The 20,096-nt window shown below is 36.7% G+C and overlaps 1 protein-coding gene across 2 annotated transcripts in view; it reads right to left on the minus strand.

Moving 5' to 3' along the window:
- Window positions 1-17,295, minus strand: part of scg3 (secretogranin III) — a 39,575-nt gene extending 22,280 nt beyond the window's left edge. The window contains exons 1-8 of one of the 2 annotated variants that reach the window (XR_015514224.1): window positions 16,951-17,295; window positions 15,145-15,191; window positions 14,955-14,985; window positions 14,647-14,871; window positions 4,834-4,976; window positions 4,486-4,623; window positions 4,154-4,397; window positions 1,505-1,621 (exon numbers count right to left, since the gene is read on the minus strand). Coding sequence is in view for 1 of the 2 variants with exons in the window: in NM_200757.1 (NP_957051.1) it covers window positions 1,505-1,621; window positions 4,154-4,397; window positions 4,486-4,623; window positions 4,834-4,976; window positions 14,647-14,871; window positions 14,955-14,985; window positions 15,145-15,191; window positions 16,951-17,038 (1,033 nt within the window). In the remaining variant the exon portion in view is untranslated. The remainder of the gene's footprint in view (window positions 1-1,504; window positions 1,622-4,153; window positions 4,398-4,485; window positions 4,624-4,833; window positions 4,977-14,646; window positions 14,872-14,954; window positions 14,986-15,144; window positions 15,192-16,950) is intronic. The other variant, NM_200757.1, reaches the window with a different exon arrangement.
- Between the last annotated feature and the right edge of the window lie 2,801 nt (window positions 17,296-20,096).

A 20,096-nucleotide genomic window follows, 5' to 3' on the forward strand; every position in this document is an offset into this window, starting at 1 on the left:
AAAACACAGCTGCTCTCTTTCACTGTCTCTCTTTCAGACAGGACAAAGCTTTATTTCAGCACACAAAAGCCTTCAATCACATTAAGCTTATCTCAGGGATTCCTTACTGGCCACAAACACATACTATTCCTCCTAACCAGCATAACAAACCATCCATAACAAGTATCTACCGCAATTTTTCTGAAAGGGAAAATACTGCACAATGTCAACCATTCAATATGTCTGCGGTTTAAATGAAACAGGCAAAATCTTCTAAAGCTTATTTTAAAAAGATGCCTATCTCACTTTATCACATTTGACAACATTTAAAGGAATCAAAAAATAAAGGGAGAAATCACAAGATTCAAAATGGAGCCTTAATGATGTTCATACAAAGTTTAAGATCAGCGTGACATACTGTTTAGCCTCATTTGACCTAGAAAATGTCAAATTGGTGACTAAGCTAAGCTGCAATAACATGAAGCTTCTTTCTGAGAGATTACCAAAAAGTGGATTAAAAAAGTGGAAAAAACGTCTTCTTGACGTGAAATCAGAGAGCAAAGAAGATTTTGTTCATAGCGCAGCCAGACATAACTATATTCTGGCATTATGCAAATATATTTTATGCTGGAAGTAAGGATGCTGGAATTACTGCTGACTAGTTTCAGACAGTTTACTTGTTTTTGGCACACTAGCTCCATTTATTATGCACTTTGAAACTTCACACTCACAAACAGTTACAATACACACAACATGAACTGAAAATGCTTGGAAGTTTGGATCATCAAGCAGCCTTTCACACTTTAAAATCTATGTGGAATCAAAATTGACAATGTTTTACAATTAAATACACATTGTTATTCTTTAGTTAAATCCACTCATTTTTTTTGGTTTTGTTTTGGTAATCTTTAATCAAATGTAGACTGTGTGGTCTGGTGGTTCTTCTCTGATGACATCAGTTTAATGGCTTCAGCCACAATATTCTTAACCATGCCCCTCTTAACATTAGTTTGGTTTGAGGCAATGATGCGCAAAAGCCCCGCCCCCCTACTAAATATTCTATTTCAGTTGAAAGTACATCAACATACTGAAATAACTCTCAGCAGCTTCCGGTTCATTCATTCCATCATTTTCCTTCGGCAAAGTCTCTATTTCAGAGGTCGCCACAGCGGAATGAGCTGCCAACTATTACAGCATATGTTTTACGCAGCGGATACCCTTCCAGCCACAACCTAGTACTGGGAAACACCCATTCACATACAGTACACACTCATATACTACAGCCTATTTATTTAATTCACCTATACCGCATGTCTTTGGACTGTGAAGGAAACCCATGCAAACATGAGGAGAACATGCAAACTCCACTCAGAAATGTCAACTGACTCAGGACTCAAACCAGCGAACTTCTTGCTGTGAGGCGCCAGTGCTAAGCACTGAGCCACCGTGCTCCATACTTCTAATTCACACAGAGTTTAAAAATAGCTGTCTATTCTTACATCAAAAAATAAAATTTTGATCTTACCTAGATAAGTCACTCCTTCTTCAGGTGTGATGGTTCCATATTTGACCATCATCTTCACAAAGTCAATCAAGGTCTTCATGATGGTGATCAGGGTTTCCCTCTCCTCTTTATCTTGCTCTGTGAAGTGAAAACGCTGAAATGGAGCTTTAATCTGGATTACTGTGGTGTTTGCTAAAGTCAGCTGAAGCCACGGGAAATGTGTTTAACCATATGGTGATGTTTCTACAGACCTTGGCTATTGATTAACTGAAGGAGTAATGTTGTATTGCAGTCAGTCTAAATTTTCCATTTAGAATTGGTTTCCATAGTTACTGATTATGTTACCCACCTGTTCCTAGTTTAGCTCTTTTTTTCCCTGCATTTGTTGCCTTCGATATGGTTGGTTTTTATTGAGAGGTTTTTGGTTATTGCACCAGTCTTTGTTTTTTTTTGTTTGTTTTTTTTTTTTACATTTTTTTTGTGTTGTTGTTGTTGTTGAAAATATCTTGCCTACCTGCAAGTACATATGTTTCCATCCAAAGATGCAAATGACATTTTTGCGTAAAACTACAATATTGCAAAAAACATTTGTGAATAAAGCACCGTTTCCATTCAAAAAGTTAAAGAGGACTAAATTGTTACTTCCTGATAAACTAACTGGTGCCAAATTGAATTTGCTGTGTCAGGAGAAGCCACCATAAGGCTTTTTCCTTGTATAATAAATTTACCTGCACCACAGAAGATGAAATGCTATGATTTGTTGCTTTCGGAGCAGAAAATTAAGACAGCTGTGGAAGGTAGTAATATGAATCACTTTGACCAAAACAACTTTGAAGATATTTTACAATGTGGTCAATCCAGTGGTTTTTCCATTATTATCATCTCATTGTGTCCATTTCTGTTATCACACGATATGTTAAAAAGGTTTTTAAAAATGAACTTCCATGCAGTGTGTAACACAGCTCTAAGTGAATGAAAACACCCAGCTGTGGTTTAAATCTGAAAGTGCACCTTGTTTAAATATATTGATTTTTTAATAAAGGATTTACCTCAGGGTTGTTTAAATGATTCGTCATTCGTCCTGATTTGTACCTGTTCGTATCGACGTTGACACAAAACAATACCAAATATGAAGTGCCGAATCTGGTAAATTGTTAGCAGAGCGCAGGTGTGTGTGGGACTGATCATGACTGGAGATGAGTGAACATTAATGAGTAAATGTTCTGGTGATTCATGCAAAAATCTACCCTGCAACAGGGGATTCGTCGGCCATTTGTTAAAGAAGGATCTGAAAAGACTATTGATGTATGGGACTTTATCGGTACACAGTTCATGGATCAGTTTCTTCCAACATTTTAAAAGTGCAATTAAAATGGTTGCCTCCTTGTTTTCTCAAGCTTGCAAAATATGTATTTAATTGTGTTTTGTTACTTGTAATCGCTCCACGTAACTTGTACTGTATCTGGTTAATTCTTTATAGTCTCATATCGCATCTAAAGCCACGTTAAAAATAAAAAAAAATTGTTGTGTGCTGCTTACTTTACGGATATAAATGCGTTTGTGAGCTCACAATCTTCTGCCGTTTGTCATTATTATGGCCACTGTCAGGTGTTCCTACACCAATGCTGCGGTCAAGTTTTAGAATAGTTCAAATTTTGTTGCTGTGTGGATTAATACTGAATGTGTGTTGGTGTTGTTACCTATGGTTAAGAGTAAAGCAATATGCTGTTGTTTAACTACAATGCTTTTTTGCACTCCTGCATTGGGCTCACACATACAGTACACTCTGCACTCTGACTACTTCAACAATGTTGACAAGACATGGTGGGCGTTTCTCTGTTTCGTGCTGAACAGTCGACTAATCACAACAGACTGGGTCATCGGAGTCGGACCAAACAGATTAGCACAGCGCTAACGAGGCGTTGGGATAATTAGGTAAAAATATGCAAATTATAAGACAATGAAAGTGTTTTTTTGACCTTGCATGCATATCAGCTTGTTGTTTATAGACCCCCCAAACTAAAATGTAACCTTTTTAATGCATAATATGGGCTCTTTAAAACAAAATCCCATTACTTTTTTGATGTGCATGTTAAATGTGTATCCATCGTACTTAAAAAGGTGTTCAAAACTGATGTGTATTTTGGCATTTCATTCATTCATTATTGCTCATTTGGCTTAGTCCTTTATCGGGGGTTGCCAACTTATCCAGCATATGTTTTACGAAGTGGATGCCCTTCCAGCCTCAACCCAGTACTGGAAAACACCCATAAACTCTCGCATTCGCACTCATTCACTATGGCCAATTTAGTATATATATATATATATATATATATCGCATGTCTTTGGACTGTGAGGGAAACCGAAGCACCCATAGCGAACCCACACGAACACCGGGAGATCATACAAACTCCAAACAGAAACACCAAATAACCCAGCTAGGGCTCGAACAACCAATCTTCTTGCTGTGAGGCGACAGTGCTAACCCCTGAGCCACCGTGCCGCCCTTTGACCATAAAGTTTTTTATGCAACACTAAATGAATGGAAACATAGCTAGTGATCGTTGTATTGTATTCCTTTGATATAATTTGTGACATCTATTCTATATTTTGTATTAAACCTTTGTTACACTGTTTGCTTGTGTATTGTATTATGTTGTGTTGCAATACCTGAGTCGAGGCTCTTGAGGAGTCTGTAGAAGTTTGGGAAGAACTGAAGGTCCTGCAGTCCGTCTTCAGGGTTCAGTTCATTTCTGTCGTTCCCGTCGCTCACCGCATCCCATGAGTCATCCGACCTAACCGTATCATCTCTGCTCTCCTCCTCCTGTGGTTCATCACCATTAGCATCATCACCACCTTCATTCTCAACTTCATCCTCTTCATCAAATCGAGGACTAGGTCTGTCTTCCTCATCCTGGAGGGAAGAATCCAAGCAAATTACATTTTTACAAAATGACACAACACATGCTTGAGGTTACATTTTGTTCAATACACACTGCTACCTGTGTGTCTTTAGCTGCACTGACAGGGTAATCCACACTGCGATCTCCAATCATGTTATCTTTGGCGTTTTTGGTGATCAGATCCTGCAGAGCTTCGGCGACTTCATACTCCAGCGTCTCCGCCTGACTGTCTGTGATCTGAAGGACAAACAAAAGAACGCAGCACCTGCTAGAACAATCAATTCACATAGGGATAATTGCATGACAATCCATTTTCCATGCTATACGTGCTGGTTAAACTGGAATATGCTTCCCTGGAGCGATTAATACATTATGGATGATGTTTACTGCATGGCTCATCAATATAGCTGATGTCAGAATCACTGCCGATGCCACAGAGTTTCTTACCAGGCCGAGCTTCAGCAGTTTAGACACGATTCTGTCAAAAACTCCTCTGTCATCCTCCTCATAGATTTTGTTGGCGATTTTCTGGACGATGTCCTGAGCTGTTAACGGGGTTCCGTCCAGCTGCCGAAAACTTTCAGGATCATCTGAAACCAAATGCACGAAAGCATTATAATTTACTATTGTTTAAAACATTTCACAAATTTTAATATTAAACACTGTCACACTAATGATCAGAACTGTGAGGATGATTATTAACTATACATTAAACAGTTTTAAATACTGTTCTAATTCTACGAGAAGAGCAAGATTGGACTATAATAATTATGATGTTATCAATTTTAGAAGTAGTTTTACACACTACACGTAAATGCATTATTTATTAATATATTAGTTCACGTTACTTAAAAGTTATCATTTAAAATATTAAATATGGGATAATGTACATCTAGCTGTTTGTTCTTGCAGATTAATTATAAATAAAAACAATTTATATTATAAATAAATTTGTATATATATATATATATATATATATATATATATATATATATATATATATATATATATATATATATATATATATATATATATATGATATACACACATACATACAAACAAATCTGTACAAAAAATATTAAAATAAAAATATAATTTGTATCAAATAAATATATTTTTTATAGTCAAGATCAGAGATACACAAACTAGAGCCTGCGGGCCAAAGTTGGCCCATGGTAACCTTTGATTTGCCCCACCATCCCTTCTGAGAAGAGAGGGAGAATGATTGGGAAGGTTAAGAGATTTTGTCTTTTAACTTTTTATTTAATTGTTTTATTGTTAAGCTACAAAAAATCTTACTTAAAATTAAATGTTTTCATTTAAATGGTTTGACTGAATTTGATTTAGTTTAAAATTTAAAAATCACCCGACTGATAAATGACAATGCAAAGACTTTGGTGAGCGAATCAAGGCAAATGCAAATTCTGCTTGACTAGTGTATTCAGCAATGAACTTCACTGTTATGAATGTGATTGTTTTTCTTACATTTTATTGCAAGTTATGATTCAAATAAAATCCACATTAGGTAATATTATTCAAAGTAATATTTTCTATTTATTTATAAATATTTTGAAATGAATTAGGAAATTACTTATTGCAACTTCAGTGTAAAATAGTTTGGTATATTTAGCTCAGTGAAATTAGGTTTTTGGCCCATCATACGAAAAAATTTGGCCACCACTGGTCAAGATGATTTGAAGTACCCTGATGAACGTGTTATTAGTTTTACTGGTTGGTATCAAAGAATAACATGCTTTAAAATGCCATGATTGACCAATCAGAATCAAGTATTCCAGAGAGCTATCTAATAACTAGCAATAAAGGTTACTTTTGGTTATTCATTCATTCATTTGTTTTCTTTTCGGCTTAGTCCCTTTATTAATCAGGGATTGCCACAGCAGATTGAGCCGTCAACTTATCTAGCATATGTTTTATGCAGCTGATGCCCTTCCAGCTGCAACCCAACATTGGGAAACTCTTGCACTACAGCGAATTTAGTTTATTTAATTCACCTATACCGCATGTCTTTGGACTGTGGGGGAAACCAGAGCACCCAGATACAAACGCAGGGAGAACATGCAAACTCCACACAGAAATACCAACTGACCCAGCTGGGCCTCGAACCAGCGACCTTTATGCTGTGAGGCGATTGTGCTACCATCTGTGACGCCCTACTTTTGGTTAATTTTAACAAATGTTAACAAATATGACCCTTTGTAATGTGTTATCAAAGCAGTGCCCCAAATGAAAGAAAATTTACCAATGAACACTTTATTTTATAAATCCACTCAGCATCACTAATACCACAGTCTCTCTTCTTTCATTTTGTAAAGTGAGATTGTTAATTTTAGATGACAAATAGATAATATCCATTAATACTGTTTCTGGCAATAGAGTGCATTAGTGCCTGAACAATGGTTCTGTCAGTGTTTTTCCATTCGTTTTTCCCACAGGGATGTTAAAGTCTTAGTAAAAAGCCACACACAAAGCAAACCATGTAGTGAATCACTTTAGAAACTTTTATTTTGAAGTTAATCAGCCAAAAAGGCTATATTAAAATACTGTATTAACACCTGTGTGCCTTTGGGGATGTTTTACTCTGGGATGATTTTGAGTATTAATTTGTCCACAACTTTCAGCAAATGGAATGGTGGTTGATAGGCCGATGGGAGGTGTAGCGATCAGCTAGTGAAGAGGGAGCTGGTGCTGTTGGTTTTAGGCGGCAGGCCAGAGTCACGGAGGCTGGCCAGTTTGACCGTCTGGCAACCGGGAAATGTCCCCGTGCACCCTATGGCCAGTCCGCTTCTAATTGTAACCACAAGGGAGTCGAGTGACAACGGAGTGATCCTTATGCAGGTTTTGTTAAGAAACGTAGTCAGATAGGCAATGATCATAAACAGTTACTAACGGGTACAAACAAGGCAATCTAGAGGCGATGTCGGGTAACAGGCAGGTGGTCAGTTCAGGCAGCAGACAAAGCAGACAAACAACAAAAGTAAATGACAAAACAAAGGTAAATGACAAAACAAAGCAAGGGTCGGAACATTATACAAGGAAACGCTTTGTAATGTTACAGCGTTTTAACCAAACAAAACTCAGCAATGAGCAGCTTCAGCTCAAAGGAGACTTGGAGCAGGTGTGTGCATGTGTGTGGTGCATGACAGGGCTTTACAGTCCAACAGTATATGGACACGGGTTTGTGGTCCGTGTGAATGTAAATTCTCCAGCGATCTATGAGGGTTGATCATGGTGGTCATGACAGCTATGTTGGTGGCTTTTTCCCCATTGATACCCATTATAATGGTATTTTTGGATTGCAAAGTCATGACACCTTATTATCATGCATTCTTGATTGTTGCTTGTTTTACTTCATAGACATCCATATAAAAGCCAGAAACGCTTGTGCACAGGCCTGTCTAAAGGGCTAATGATGCCAACTGATGATCAACAGTAAAAATGACACATTTTACCTCTTCCCAACAGGGAAAACCAACAACAATCAAGAATGATGTGTGATCATATGGTGTCATGGCTTTGCAATCAAAAATTTGCATTAAAATGGAAGTCAACGGGGCAAAAACAGCCACAAACAGAACAAAAGGGCAGCACATTTGAACAGCACACAAGGGTTAAATGTTTCTAAATTCTAATAAAAAACGAAGAACATTAACTGAAATGATTAAGCTCAAAGCTTTTAAAAAGCCAGACAAAGCATGAGCAGAATGTGTGAAAAAGAGAACTGAACATTTGAGCTGGGATTTGCCAGAAACTCTTGTTTGTCTGTTGTAATTCCAGTTAAAAGTGAAATAACACAAAAACACCTCCCACCATGCTATCTGCTATTATCTACCACAGAGATCCACTTACACTGCCTTGATCGCTTCCAGTAACTCACCATCTGCCTGAAATGTGAGACTGATCAAACATCTGATGCTTATTCTGTCACAAAAAAAGTCAGTGGTCTTACATGGTTTAGGCATATTTATAAAATGACAGTAATAAGGCTAAAAATAAGACCCAAAGGAGGCATACTATGTGTTAATTGTTAATGGGATACTTCACCTGAAAATGAACATTTACTCTCACTCAAGTGGTTTTAAACTTTTATAAATTTCTTTCTTCTGTTTGAACACAAACCAAAACCTTATCAAGAATGTTGGAAAAAAACTGCCATTTACATCCATGTAGGAACAAAAATACTATGCAAGTCAATGGCACTTTTTTTTTTAAACATTCTTCAATATATTTCCATTTGTGCACAACAGAAGAAAGAAACTCAAAAAGGTCTGGAATGAGTAAATGATGAAAGAATTTACGTTTTTGAGTGAATTATCCCTTTACATTTTTGAAATTGAGCTGTGAAAGCAGCTTGTGCTTAAGATTTCTGACATCAGATGAATAAATTTACACATGCCATGTTGACATGTTGCATGTCAGCAACATTCATTCAGCATTCAGAAATATGGTCCAGTGTCAGTGAGGTGTTGTGGAGGATTTGCTATTCTTAACACCAGAAGAGCTAACCAATAATATTTGATAAGGTTTATCAGAGTTAGTAACAAGCAGCTGAAGTTTGTTTCGACGTAAAATATAAAGTAAAAGTATGTATTTTTTTGTTTTTTGCTTTCTTTCATATTTGCAGATGCACTAGAAGGATTTCTATGTTTGTTTGGGCAGCTGAAGTTTACTTTCAGAGTAAAATCTTCTGCTTTGTAGAACATAAAACTCTACAAATCCTTTGGAACAATCCCAATGTAAAAAAAATTAAGCAGCTTAAAGAGATAGCTACCAAAAAATGTTCATTCTTGTCATTCTTTACTTACCCCTGATTTATTTATTTATTTTTTTGTTCTGTTGAACACAAAATAAGAAGTTTATTAACATTTATTAAATGTTGGAAACTGGTAAGCATTGATATCCATAGTAAAAAAATATATATATACTATGAAAGTCAATGGTTCCTAGTTTCCAACATTCTTTAAAATATCTTCTTTTGCGTTACAAAAAACTCAAACTGGTTTGGAACAAGTCGAAAATGAGTAAACAAAGAATATTCATTTCTGGCTGAACTAACCTGTTTCCTTTATACTTAAAATACCTGAAATTCTTTTAAGCAAAAGCATATTTTGCAATGTGTAGCACCTACAACTGAACAGATACATTAAAAGTATCCCAATTTGAAATTTGAAAATTAATTCTAAGGTAAAATTTGGTAAAGGGGCGACATAGTGGCTCAGTGGTTAGCACTGTTGGCTCACAGCAAAAAGGTTGCTGGTTTAAATCCTGGCTTAGCCAGTTGGCATTTCTGTGGGGAGTTTGCATGTTCTCCCAGTGTTCGCGTGGGTTTTCTCCAGGTGCTCTGGTTTCCCCCAAAGTTCAAAGACATACACTATCAGTGAATTGGATGAACTAAATTGGCTGTAGTGTACGCTTCCGTCGCACCAACCCGTTCGCAAAAAAATACAAACAGCCCCGTTTACACTAATACCTCTTAAGAAGGTCAACTACCAGTAGCACCTCTTGGTGGCTTGCCGCATAACGCCACACAGCGCCATGCATTTCAGAATTCTAAACATGGGTTTCTATCAGGGTACACACACCAGGGCAGCAAGTCGGCGGCTGTCCGCAGCACCCAGCCACGACTAAGGACACTGTTCATATTTCTGCCACTCCACAGAGCGCCATCTGAATAGTTATTAATACCATGCGAATGTGCGTGTCTGGTGTGCGATACTTTCAACTGTCATGTGCGCACCGTGTCGCGGCGCTGAGTGGCGCATCCGGTGTGTGACCCCCTTTATTTTTAAAATGACATTTCAGAACAAAAAGGTTCCACGTCCACACTGTCGTCTTATCTACCACTTCTGAAAAGCCCTCCTTCCACTCTATACCGCTGAAAACACACATCACGTGACCACACACACACACACACACACACACAGTCATGGGCTGCAGCATACAGTACACGTGTGTCTGAGCTCCTGCAGTCAGCGGGCCTGCTGAGCACAAAACCCCAGAGAGCAGTACACATCGGAGTTTATCAAGGATGTACCACTGGATTGCGTCTCACTATAGTTGTTAAACATGATATTTAACGACTCTTCTGTCTTTTAAATCTATCAGGTAACATGTCACAGCATCAGTACACTGCTTCAATCTTTCGGTTCCATGCTTGTACTTAGTAATTTTAATGAAAACCTTAGATACTGTTGGTTGGTTGCTGTTGGTTGTGCACCTTTTAAACTAACCAAGTTTGTCGACGCCATTATAACGACACAGATCACTCTACCTATTCATACCAGAGTCCTGCGGAAAAAGTGATTGACAGGTGATGATTTGTCTGTAACTTTATTTATTTATGATTTGATAATGGGTAAAACAAAGACCATGTAGGTCAGGTAGTTGAAACGGTAGGCTACAAATAATTAGTTCATTATAAATAATAAATTATTTATAAGCCGCCTACGACAAAGATACCATCGTCCATCGCAATGTTTCACATTAGACATCGCACGGTGCCAAATTGATCGACATCGCCCAACCTTAATTTGAATAAAGTCTATATTTATATGTCATAAAAATATTAACTGTAAAATACCAATATTTATTCATTCATTCATTATCTTGTCGGCTTAGGCCCTTTATCGCCACAGCGGAATGAACCATCAACTTATCGAGCACGTTTTTAAGCAGCGGATGCCCTTCCAGCCGCAACTCATCTCTGGGAAACATCCACACACACATTCACAAACACACACTCATACACTACGGACAATTAAGCCGACCAATTCACCAGTAGCGCATGTGTTTGGACTGTAAGTGAAACCGGAGCACCCGGAGGAAACCCACGTGAACGCATGGAGAATATGCAAACTCCACACAGAAATGCATACCCATATTTAATTGTCATAAAAATAAATCATTGATGTTTTTGCTCCACTAAACTTAGAGTGTTCTCAGGGAGAGATGAAATGTTAAAAGTGATTATAGCATGACCTCTCTGAGCTATTATTAGATTTAGAAGGATTTTTTAATGTGGGTGAATGTTTAGTCTGTCTGTCATGTTGTAGGAGACTGTGAGGGTTTAATGCTATAAAACATCCAGTGCAGCAGCTCGTGGAGGGATAATCCTCCGCCTCTCTCTCTCTCTCTCTACAAAATACCTCCTGATTGACCTATGCTGTCTGCCACCTGTTCCTGTATTTAGGATCACATACAGTCACTGAGGGGGATTACCACTTTCCAAGTGGATGAAAACATGGCCTTTGATAGGTCAAATTAAAATCTTAAAACTAAAACTCTTCGTGGATATTTTTTCTGGTTATAAGTTGCTTATTATGCCATTTAGAATACAACATCTCCTCAGAGCAAACAATTAAATGTAGAATTATTCAGTTTTTCTTACAATGGAGTGCCCTGGAGGGATGTGTTTGACCATTGTGCTGATGTGTTGTGTCTTTTGCTGTTTCTCAAAAATGAGACAATGTTATAAATGTTCAAGTTCAAGATAAGAGTGGTTCAATCGCATCTCTTGCCCTTGGATTTTCCCCTTCCACTTACATTGTCTCTTGTTCTGTTAAAATCTGCATACTGTCTAGATATTAAGCAACATATTAGGTAGTATGCAAATATAAACAGACATACAGTTGAAGGCCAAATTAAGAATTACTTTAAAATATTTCCAAAGTGATGTTAATGGAGAGAATATATACAAAACATAGCTGGGTTCATTTTTAAAATGAAATTTTGTAGCACAAATGTAACCCTTTTTTTGGATTGGTCCATGTTTTGTCCAATTTTGGATTTAAATAGCATAGCATTTTTTAGAGTGAACTTATTATAGTGATTTCACATTCATAAATGTTATATATGTTACAAATGTTAAATAACTAAGGATATATGAATTAGGGTTGGGTTGATAGACGATGGCATCGTACATAGCCGATGGCAGATAGACATCATGATGCTGAGCTGAAATCGCGACCCCTCAACTAATACCCCGCCCTCATCGCAGCAACCAGTAAAATACACACAGCCACGTTTACACAAATACATCTTAGTTTTAAAATGGCATTTTAGAATGAAAACGATCTACACTGGCATTTCATCTAGCATTTCAGATTTCTAGCCTTCCACACTATACCACTGAAAACGATATGAAAATCACATGACCACACACAAGCACACACACACGCACAGTCATGCAACAGGCCTGCTGAGCACAAAACCCCAAAGAGCAGTGCATGTTGGACAGTTTATCAAGGACATACAGTTTAAATGCAAAACTATCAATTATTTTAAAATATTTCCAAAGTGCTGTTAATGGAGAGAAAAATGTATTTCACACATTTTCAATAACTGATTTCTAATAACTTATTACTTTTTTCTTTACCATTTTTATTGGTACCATGTCTCTTTTTTCTATACCTACTGTCATAGATATTATTTCACTAGTTATTTTGCAACATTCTAATATTCAGCTTAAATACTAATATTCTAAGCTTTTCACTCATCATAGCACACGTGCTGCTGATGATGTGACAATAAAAGTCATTTGATTGATTTGATTAAAGTGCAATTTAAAGAATCAGCTAGGTTTGTTTAAGTTAACTAGGCAAGCATTAATTATGCAAATCATTGGACAACAGTGGTTTGCTCTGTAGCTAAATAATAGTAAAAATATTAAGGGGCTAATAATAATAATATTAATTATTCCAGCCAAACTTTAAGAAACATGACTTTCTCCGAAATAATAAAATATAGGAAATACTAAAGGTATGAACCTACAAAGGTCTCACGGTTTGGTTCGGTTACGATTATCATGCCATCGATTCGGTTCAAATTGATGTCTTGGTGCTTCACGGTGCATTGACGATACTTTCCATATATACACAGTTTTATATATTTTTTTCACTGCACAGCAAATTTTGTATTAAAATGTATCAATATATTTATATTTATATATTAATACAAACAGTCAGATATATAAACTGTACCTTTAAACAACACAAACATTTAGAGCAAATCAACAAATATAAATATCCCGCTCGCTTTCTGAGCCTTGTCTAGCAAGTTCTTTCGTACACCCCTTTGATTGGTCACGCGCTCAACAGAAAGGGCTGCTATTGGCTCTTAGGCGCTGGCGCTCTTCACAGATGAGTGACACTGACAAACGGCAGCAGTGATCACAGCTGATCCATGATAGATACGGTGGAGAAAACTCTGCAGACATGCGCTCGTGTGTGTATCCAGAAGTATCGCTGTAAAAGCCGAAAGGAGAGGAAAAATCACGCCAGCATGTCAAATGGGCCACCGTGACAGTGAGAGAGAGAGAAATGGAGTTTACATTCATTCTCTCAATCGCAGAGAAATAGGGGCTTCTGCTGTAAGTGTCAGTAAAAAGACTGTCTAGCAAACACACACGCAGTGAAATTGTGCACAGTTTCTGCGTTTTTAAGTAGTTGGAGCTTTGTAAATACTCGCGTTCGCCTCCCTCGCCATAGTAAGCTACCACAACATAGAGCATATGAGATAAATGACATCAGTACATAATAACTGGTTAGAATTATTACTGAACCAATACCGGTGTCCGCGTCTGCAATGCGGTGCACCGAAGAAACAATTAATTTTGACACTTCTAGGAAATACTGTGGAAAACTCTATTTATTAACAATATTTGAGAAAACGACTAAAATTTCACAGGAGAGCTAATAATTTTTGCTTGTATATATTGAGTATATAGTTGTTTTTATATAGTTTAATGTTATTTATTTTAGTTAAATATATTTAGTTTTTTTTAACTTATTTGACGTACTATATTATTGTTTGGAAATAAAATGCAGATTCTAAAAATAATGACTAATTAACATCTGGTACATTCAGTACACTGGAAAGACCAAGCACATTTCATTGTGGGCCAGTTTTACACTCGGTGCACACGGTGCTCTTTGGCAGAGTAAGAAGGTCATCCGATGAATTCATGCATATTTAAATATGTGTGCGGAGAACATACAGAGAGAAGTATGTGATTCCAAATAACTGTTTTAAATATGGTAATTGTAGTTCTTACACTCATAACATGATGTTTGCTGTTTATTTAAACTACTTATTTAAATTGAGCTAAAAAAAACACAATTTTGAGGACAACTTAATTGTATTTTCTTCAATCCACTTCAAATTTATAAAAAACTAATGTAAACCTCATTCATGTTGTCGCAACAAAAATCAATTGTGTGGAACCCAGCATTTTTTACAGTGTACCTTGATATTTGTAGTCCATCCCATTCTTCGTGGAGTCATAGTCATCAGCCAGTCTTCTGTTCTTGGTAGAGTCGGCGTCATCAGCTCCTAAACGCTCATTTGCAGAATCTGAAATGGGAGTTTCGTTGTTCGACTCTTTGGATTTCTCTGCCAGAGCTTTGAGGAAAGTGATGTCATCGTCCTCTGAGTTTGTTTCCTCCTCAGCTGGCGGTGTTGGCTTAGATTCTGCAAGGATGAACGGTAAACTGAGCTACTGAGCTTCTATTGATCACTGTGAAGCACTTTGTCTGCGAAAGATTGTTTCTCACCTGTCTTCCTGATACTGTCAGCTTCTGCAATCTGTTAAAAGACATTAAATATGCATATTTAAATGCTTTGTTTGAACCTTATGCATAAAATGTCAGCTGTATTCTTATTTCCAAGAAAATGCTGGGTTTTTCTGATGCTAAACTGAGATTTCTGTGTTTTATGACAAAGTTAAGATTAGCAAAATCACACCTGCTGTTCTAAAGGCTTCTCTTCAGTCAGCTCACGGTTGTACTTGTCTAGATAAGGAGAAAAATTAGACACGCATTAAATAAAAGCAAAGATTACTGAACATACTTCGGTCAATGCTGAGTCAATGCAAATGATATTCAAATTTCAAAAAGAAAGAAAGAAAGAAAGAAAGAAAGAAAGAAAGAAAGAAAGAAAGAAAGAAAGAAAGAAAGAAAGAAAGAAAGTGGATGACGTGGGGTAAGTTATCATTACAGAATTTCCATTTTTAGGTGAACTACCCCTTTTATACGGTATACTGCACCACTGAATAATAAAAACACTGCAGTATCACTACAGTATCAGGCTCAGATTACAATTGATTGGTTATTACTTTGTAACTACAATGTAAAGATACTGTAATAATGTTTTTGTTGTTGTTGTATTGTTTAAAAAACAAAATGTTTACCTTTATTTTACATTGCTCTTGTTACAGAGTAGCTGTACATTATGCTTTGGATTAGAGCTTACAGACACTGCATGCAACTATTTTTAATTTACCTTAATGATTTCAATACGTTTAACATGTAAAGACTTAAAAATATATTATATAAATATAATTTTTTGCAAAAAAATAAAAATAAATAAAAATCTGTCAACTCATTTTCTATTAAATGAGTGTTTTGATTTTGACGGAATGGAGATGATTGATACATTATTAACTTTTGCTGTGTTATTATTATGCGTTTTCTTTCACACTGTGAAAACACAATCGATATGTAATGGGACAACATGAAGGAATTAACTTGTATTTTTTATTTAAGTGGATTTAACTTAAAACAATTAAGTTGTCTCCCAAAATCTCAAGAATTGTGTTGTTTCAGTGTATTTTCTATAAGTAGTTTGAACAAACAGCAAATGTCTATGGCTGTTGAGATATTCGATTTATTCTATTGCAGTCCAAACTGTCCGAGAAAAAGCTGCCACCAAATAATCAGATTACAGAGCAAATGTTCAAATGTTTACAGACACTGTATGCAACTATGTTTAATTTACTTGAACTATTTTAGTCAGTTTAACATGTAAAGATTTAAAAAATTAAGTTTTACCCCCTGAAGCAACAATTCTGCCAACTGATTTTCTATGTTAAATGGATATTTTATTTTTAAAGGAATTAAGGTAATGCATACTATATTAATCTTTGATGTGCTATTATTGTGCATTTTCATCATTTCTGTATGGTTGTTGAGATCTTTGATATATTCAGTTGCAATCCAAACTGTCTGATGAAAAGCTGCCACAGAATAATCAGATTACAGGACAAAAGATTAAAGACATTTGAAAACACACAGTCTAAAGCTTCCTATGCAATAAAATTGTAAAAACAACAACAAAACAAACCATTCAATTTACCCCCCTTTATCTCTCAAGTGAAAAATTTAAGTTTTTTTTTTTTAATTTCTTTTTGTCAACAAATAATACAAAAGGTGCTGTAATTACATAAAACAGAAAGTAACACACAGAATAAACTTCAAATTGAACGATTTCTTTGCTATATTTGTTAATCGGTCACGTGTACACTTTTTACGTATCAAAAAAATGATGTTTTATATTAAAATAACAAATTATTAAACCTATATCTATATATATTTATCATACATTAGAATAAAATTATAGTTCTATTATGATTTAGGCTATATAATTCAAGCAGAACACCCGTCAAATTTAAATATGGCATATTTTAAAATATACATTACATGCTTAATATGTTACAACATATATTAGACCGATATTTTGAACCAAAGGCTCTTTAGTTTTTCAGTAACTCACCGTCGGGTCCGGCAGGTGTGGGAAACGCGCTGATATCCTGACAAACTAAAGCAAGGACCACCACAAACCCTAAGCGTTTTGACGCCATCCTCCAGCTTATGTCGGAAACGTGTAGTTTTGCGATGTTTTTATCCCTCTGTTGTCCTCCGTAAACACGAACGCGCTGCTGGTTTGGTTTCGTGAGCGCGCTGCTGTTGGCTGGATGCCGCGCTCGAAGGCTTTAGATGCGCGGGAGCTGTTGAGTCCCTGCAGTGCTGAAACCAGGTCGCTGGCTATAATTAACAGAGGATAAGCTGATGGAGCTCCTCGTGTATAACGGGGCCCTGACTCCAGTAGCTCATGGATGGAGGAGGTGGAGATGGAGGGCGTCACGGTCACATCCGCCCATGTGCGTCAGTTCGAAGCACCTGCGTCACGCGCATCTCGCATTCATTCATCCTGCGGGGCGGTAAACGACCGACCGATGAGCGCCATGGGGAGCAGATAAGTGACCAGACAACACTCTGAAAACTGCAGATTTATGACAGCGCAGATTGAAATGCAAATTACAGACATGACCTGCTTTGTGAAGCCTAATCCACTATTAGAACCGTGCTGTGCTTGTGTTTGCAGATAATTCTAGGCTACATAACCTATATAGATGAATACTTGTTAACATATATAATATGTTATATAATATATATAATAACATAATAGATTATATAAACTTTTTACTTCACTGAATATTTTTAAGTATTTTCTATTGCATTTGCTGCAATAATTCTATAGAAAACATGTTGCCCAGGAAATAAAGGTAGCTACAGTTTATTGGACACAGTGACCTTTTTATGACAGGAAATGGTCTAAAATGTCACCTTGGCAACCTACCATAAATAGCTTTTCACCCATATAAGCTTTTTAACAACAAGAAACAATTTTGAAATAGTCATAAAACAGTTGAAAGTGCTCATATTAAGTTTATTGTATGTATATATATACCATATATATATCAATGCAATCTCACGGCAATTCGTAACTTTTTGCTTTAGTGGCTAATTCGTATGAATTATGTATCTAATTTGTACAATTTAGTACAATTTGCTTATCACCCAATGAAGGTTGGGGTTAGGGGTGGGGTTGGGTGCCACGCCTCTTTTTTAAAATCGTACATTTTCGCACGACTAAACTCGTACAAATTCGTACTAATTAGCCACTAAACTGACAAAACATAAAATACTTATGTTTCATCGTTAAATCAGGCTGATACACACACACACACACACACACACACACATACACATGTTTGTTTTTGTGAAAAGTGGGGACATTACATAGGTTTCCATTCATTTTATGCAGCCCAAACCGTATATTGTATTGCCCTCACCCCACCCCACCCCTAAACCCTACCATCACAGGAGACTGTGTGCAGCTTTACTCCCTGATTAAACTCATCCTGTAGGATTTATAAGCATTTTGAGAAATGAGGACGTCACCAGTGTCCTCATATTTCACCTCCTTTTTGTAATACCTGTGTCATACCCATGTCATTATACAGATTTGTGTCCTGATATGTCACAAAAACACGTACACACACACACACACACACACACACACACACTGTAAAATAATGTCTGACAATGTCTGACTGTTTTTATGGTACTTAATTTCTTTATTGGTAGCCTAATTGATGTGTTAATCAGGTTTCAACTCCATTTTTTTTAGCTAATGATGTGGAGACGTCTGATAATCAAGTTAAGCAGGAACCGCGAAAAACGCCCATATTGAGCAGGACTTTGAGCAGCTTTCTAGTGTGCACCATCATAGGGGTAAAATGTGCTTCTGGCTTTTATGTGTAATATGTCTTAACGTTATAGCCTTTGTCTTTCGTGCATTATGTTAAAACTTCACATGAATCTGTGTGCTGAGAACGTATGCATTATTTGTGCTTTAAAATATCTGTTATCGTTACATTCTTACAAGTAGGCCTACGTGCAGTGACCAATGTGTTGACTGCATCTAATTAGCAGTTAAATTAGCCCAGGTGCTAATGTTGCATTATTAACGAAATAAAAGTGTTGACAGTGCATATGTTTTGCACTAAAATTGGTCATTGGTAAAGTTGCAATGTTTTTGCAGTGTGTTATGAGCTGTCAAACAGCACATGTAGAGCAGATTGCTGCATGTTGCAAAACATTAGCATCTTGTGAGTTATTGATAATGTGAACAACGATGATGTTGACTCGACTTTGATAACATAAAAGTCGACTTTCAAAATTCTAACCCTAACCCCTAATATACATATATATAATATCCTCACACACACACTTTCTATTCTGTCATTGGATATCAGTTAGTAAAAATGGCATTTTTCTTTTTTTTGTGTGTGTGTTTGCAATTGAGAGGCTGTGAGTTGCACATATCACAATGACTTGTTAATCCAGACTTTCTCAATCTTGTTAGTGGAGGCACACCAACACTGGAGGAACACATTTTCAAAAGCATCCCAATCAAACACACATGATTGAACTATTTACTCAAAATGGGTCTGATAAAGAATATATCCTGAATGTGTCAGTGGCTTCCAGGAATCGCTGTGTAACTCAGTGTTCAGCAGCAGCTCCTGATTCCCTCTGCAGGACACACATGCCTTGTGTCAGTGACATGTGACCTCCAACAGCTTCATCAAATAAACACTTATCACCCTTTCACGTGTCACGCTGACTGAGAGCAATGGATATGATAGATAGGATCTATAGAACACTCAAAATTATCCTATTATCCTCTTTTTTTTAAAAACAATACTATTGACTGATATTTTGAGAATTTGTAAACTTTTGAAGTTATCAGTAGTTCATGAAATAAAACACAAATTAGCATTTTACTAGTTTAACAAGTCTCTATTAAATACACGGTCAGGGATTGTTGGTTGCAACACAGGCTCATTCTGAAAACGTAGTCCCACCGATGTTTCAAGACCGCAAATTATGTAGCCGGAGGTACATACGTATAGCTACATTTCATTTTTTTAAAGGAATGCTACGGGGTGGTATGACTGCGTTCCTTTTTGCTCTTACCGGCTGACCGCTTACCTCTGTGTGGAGTGCTTTCCCGCTGCAACCAGTTTGTCCAGTTAGCTTGTCATGTATGTCAGCGGCCTTCAGACACAG

Source organism: Danio rerio, chromosome 18, assembly GCF_052040795.2.
Source record: "Danio rerio strain M-AB ecotype USA chromosome 18, GRCz13ab, whole genome shotgun sequence".
Lineage (NCBI taxonomy): Eukaryota > Metazoa > Chordata > Actinopteri > Cypriniformes > Danionidae > Danio > Danio rerio.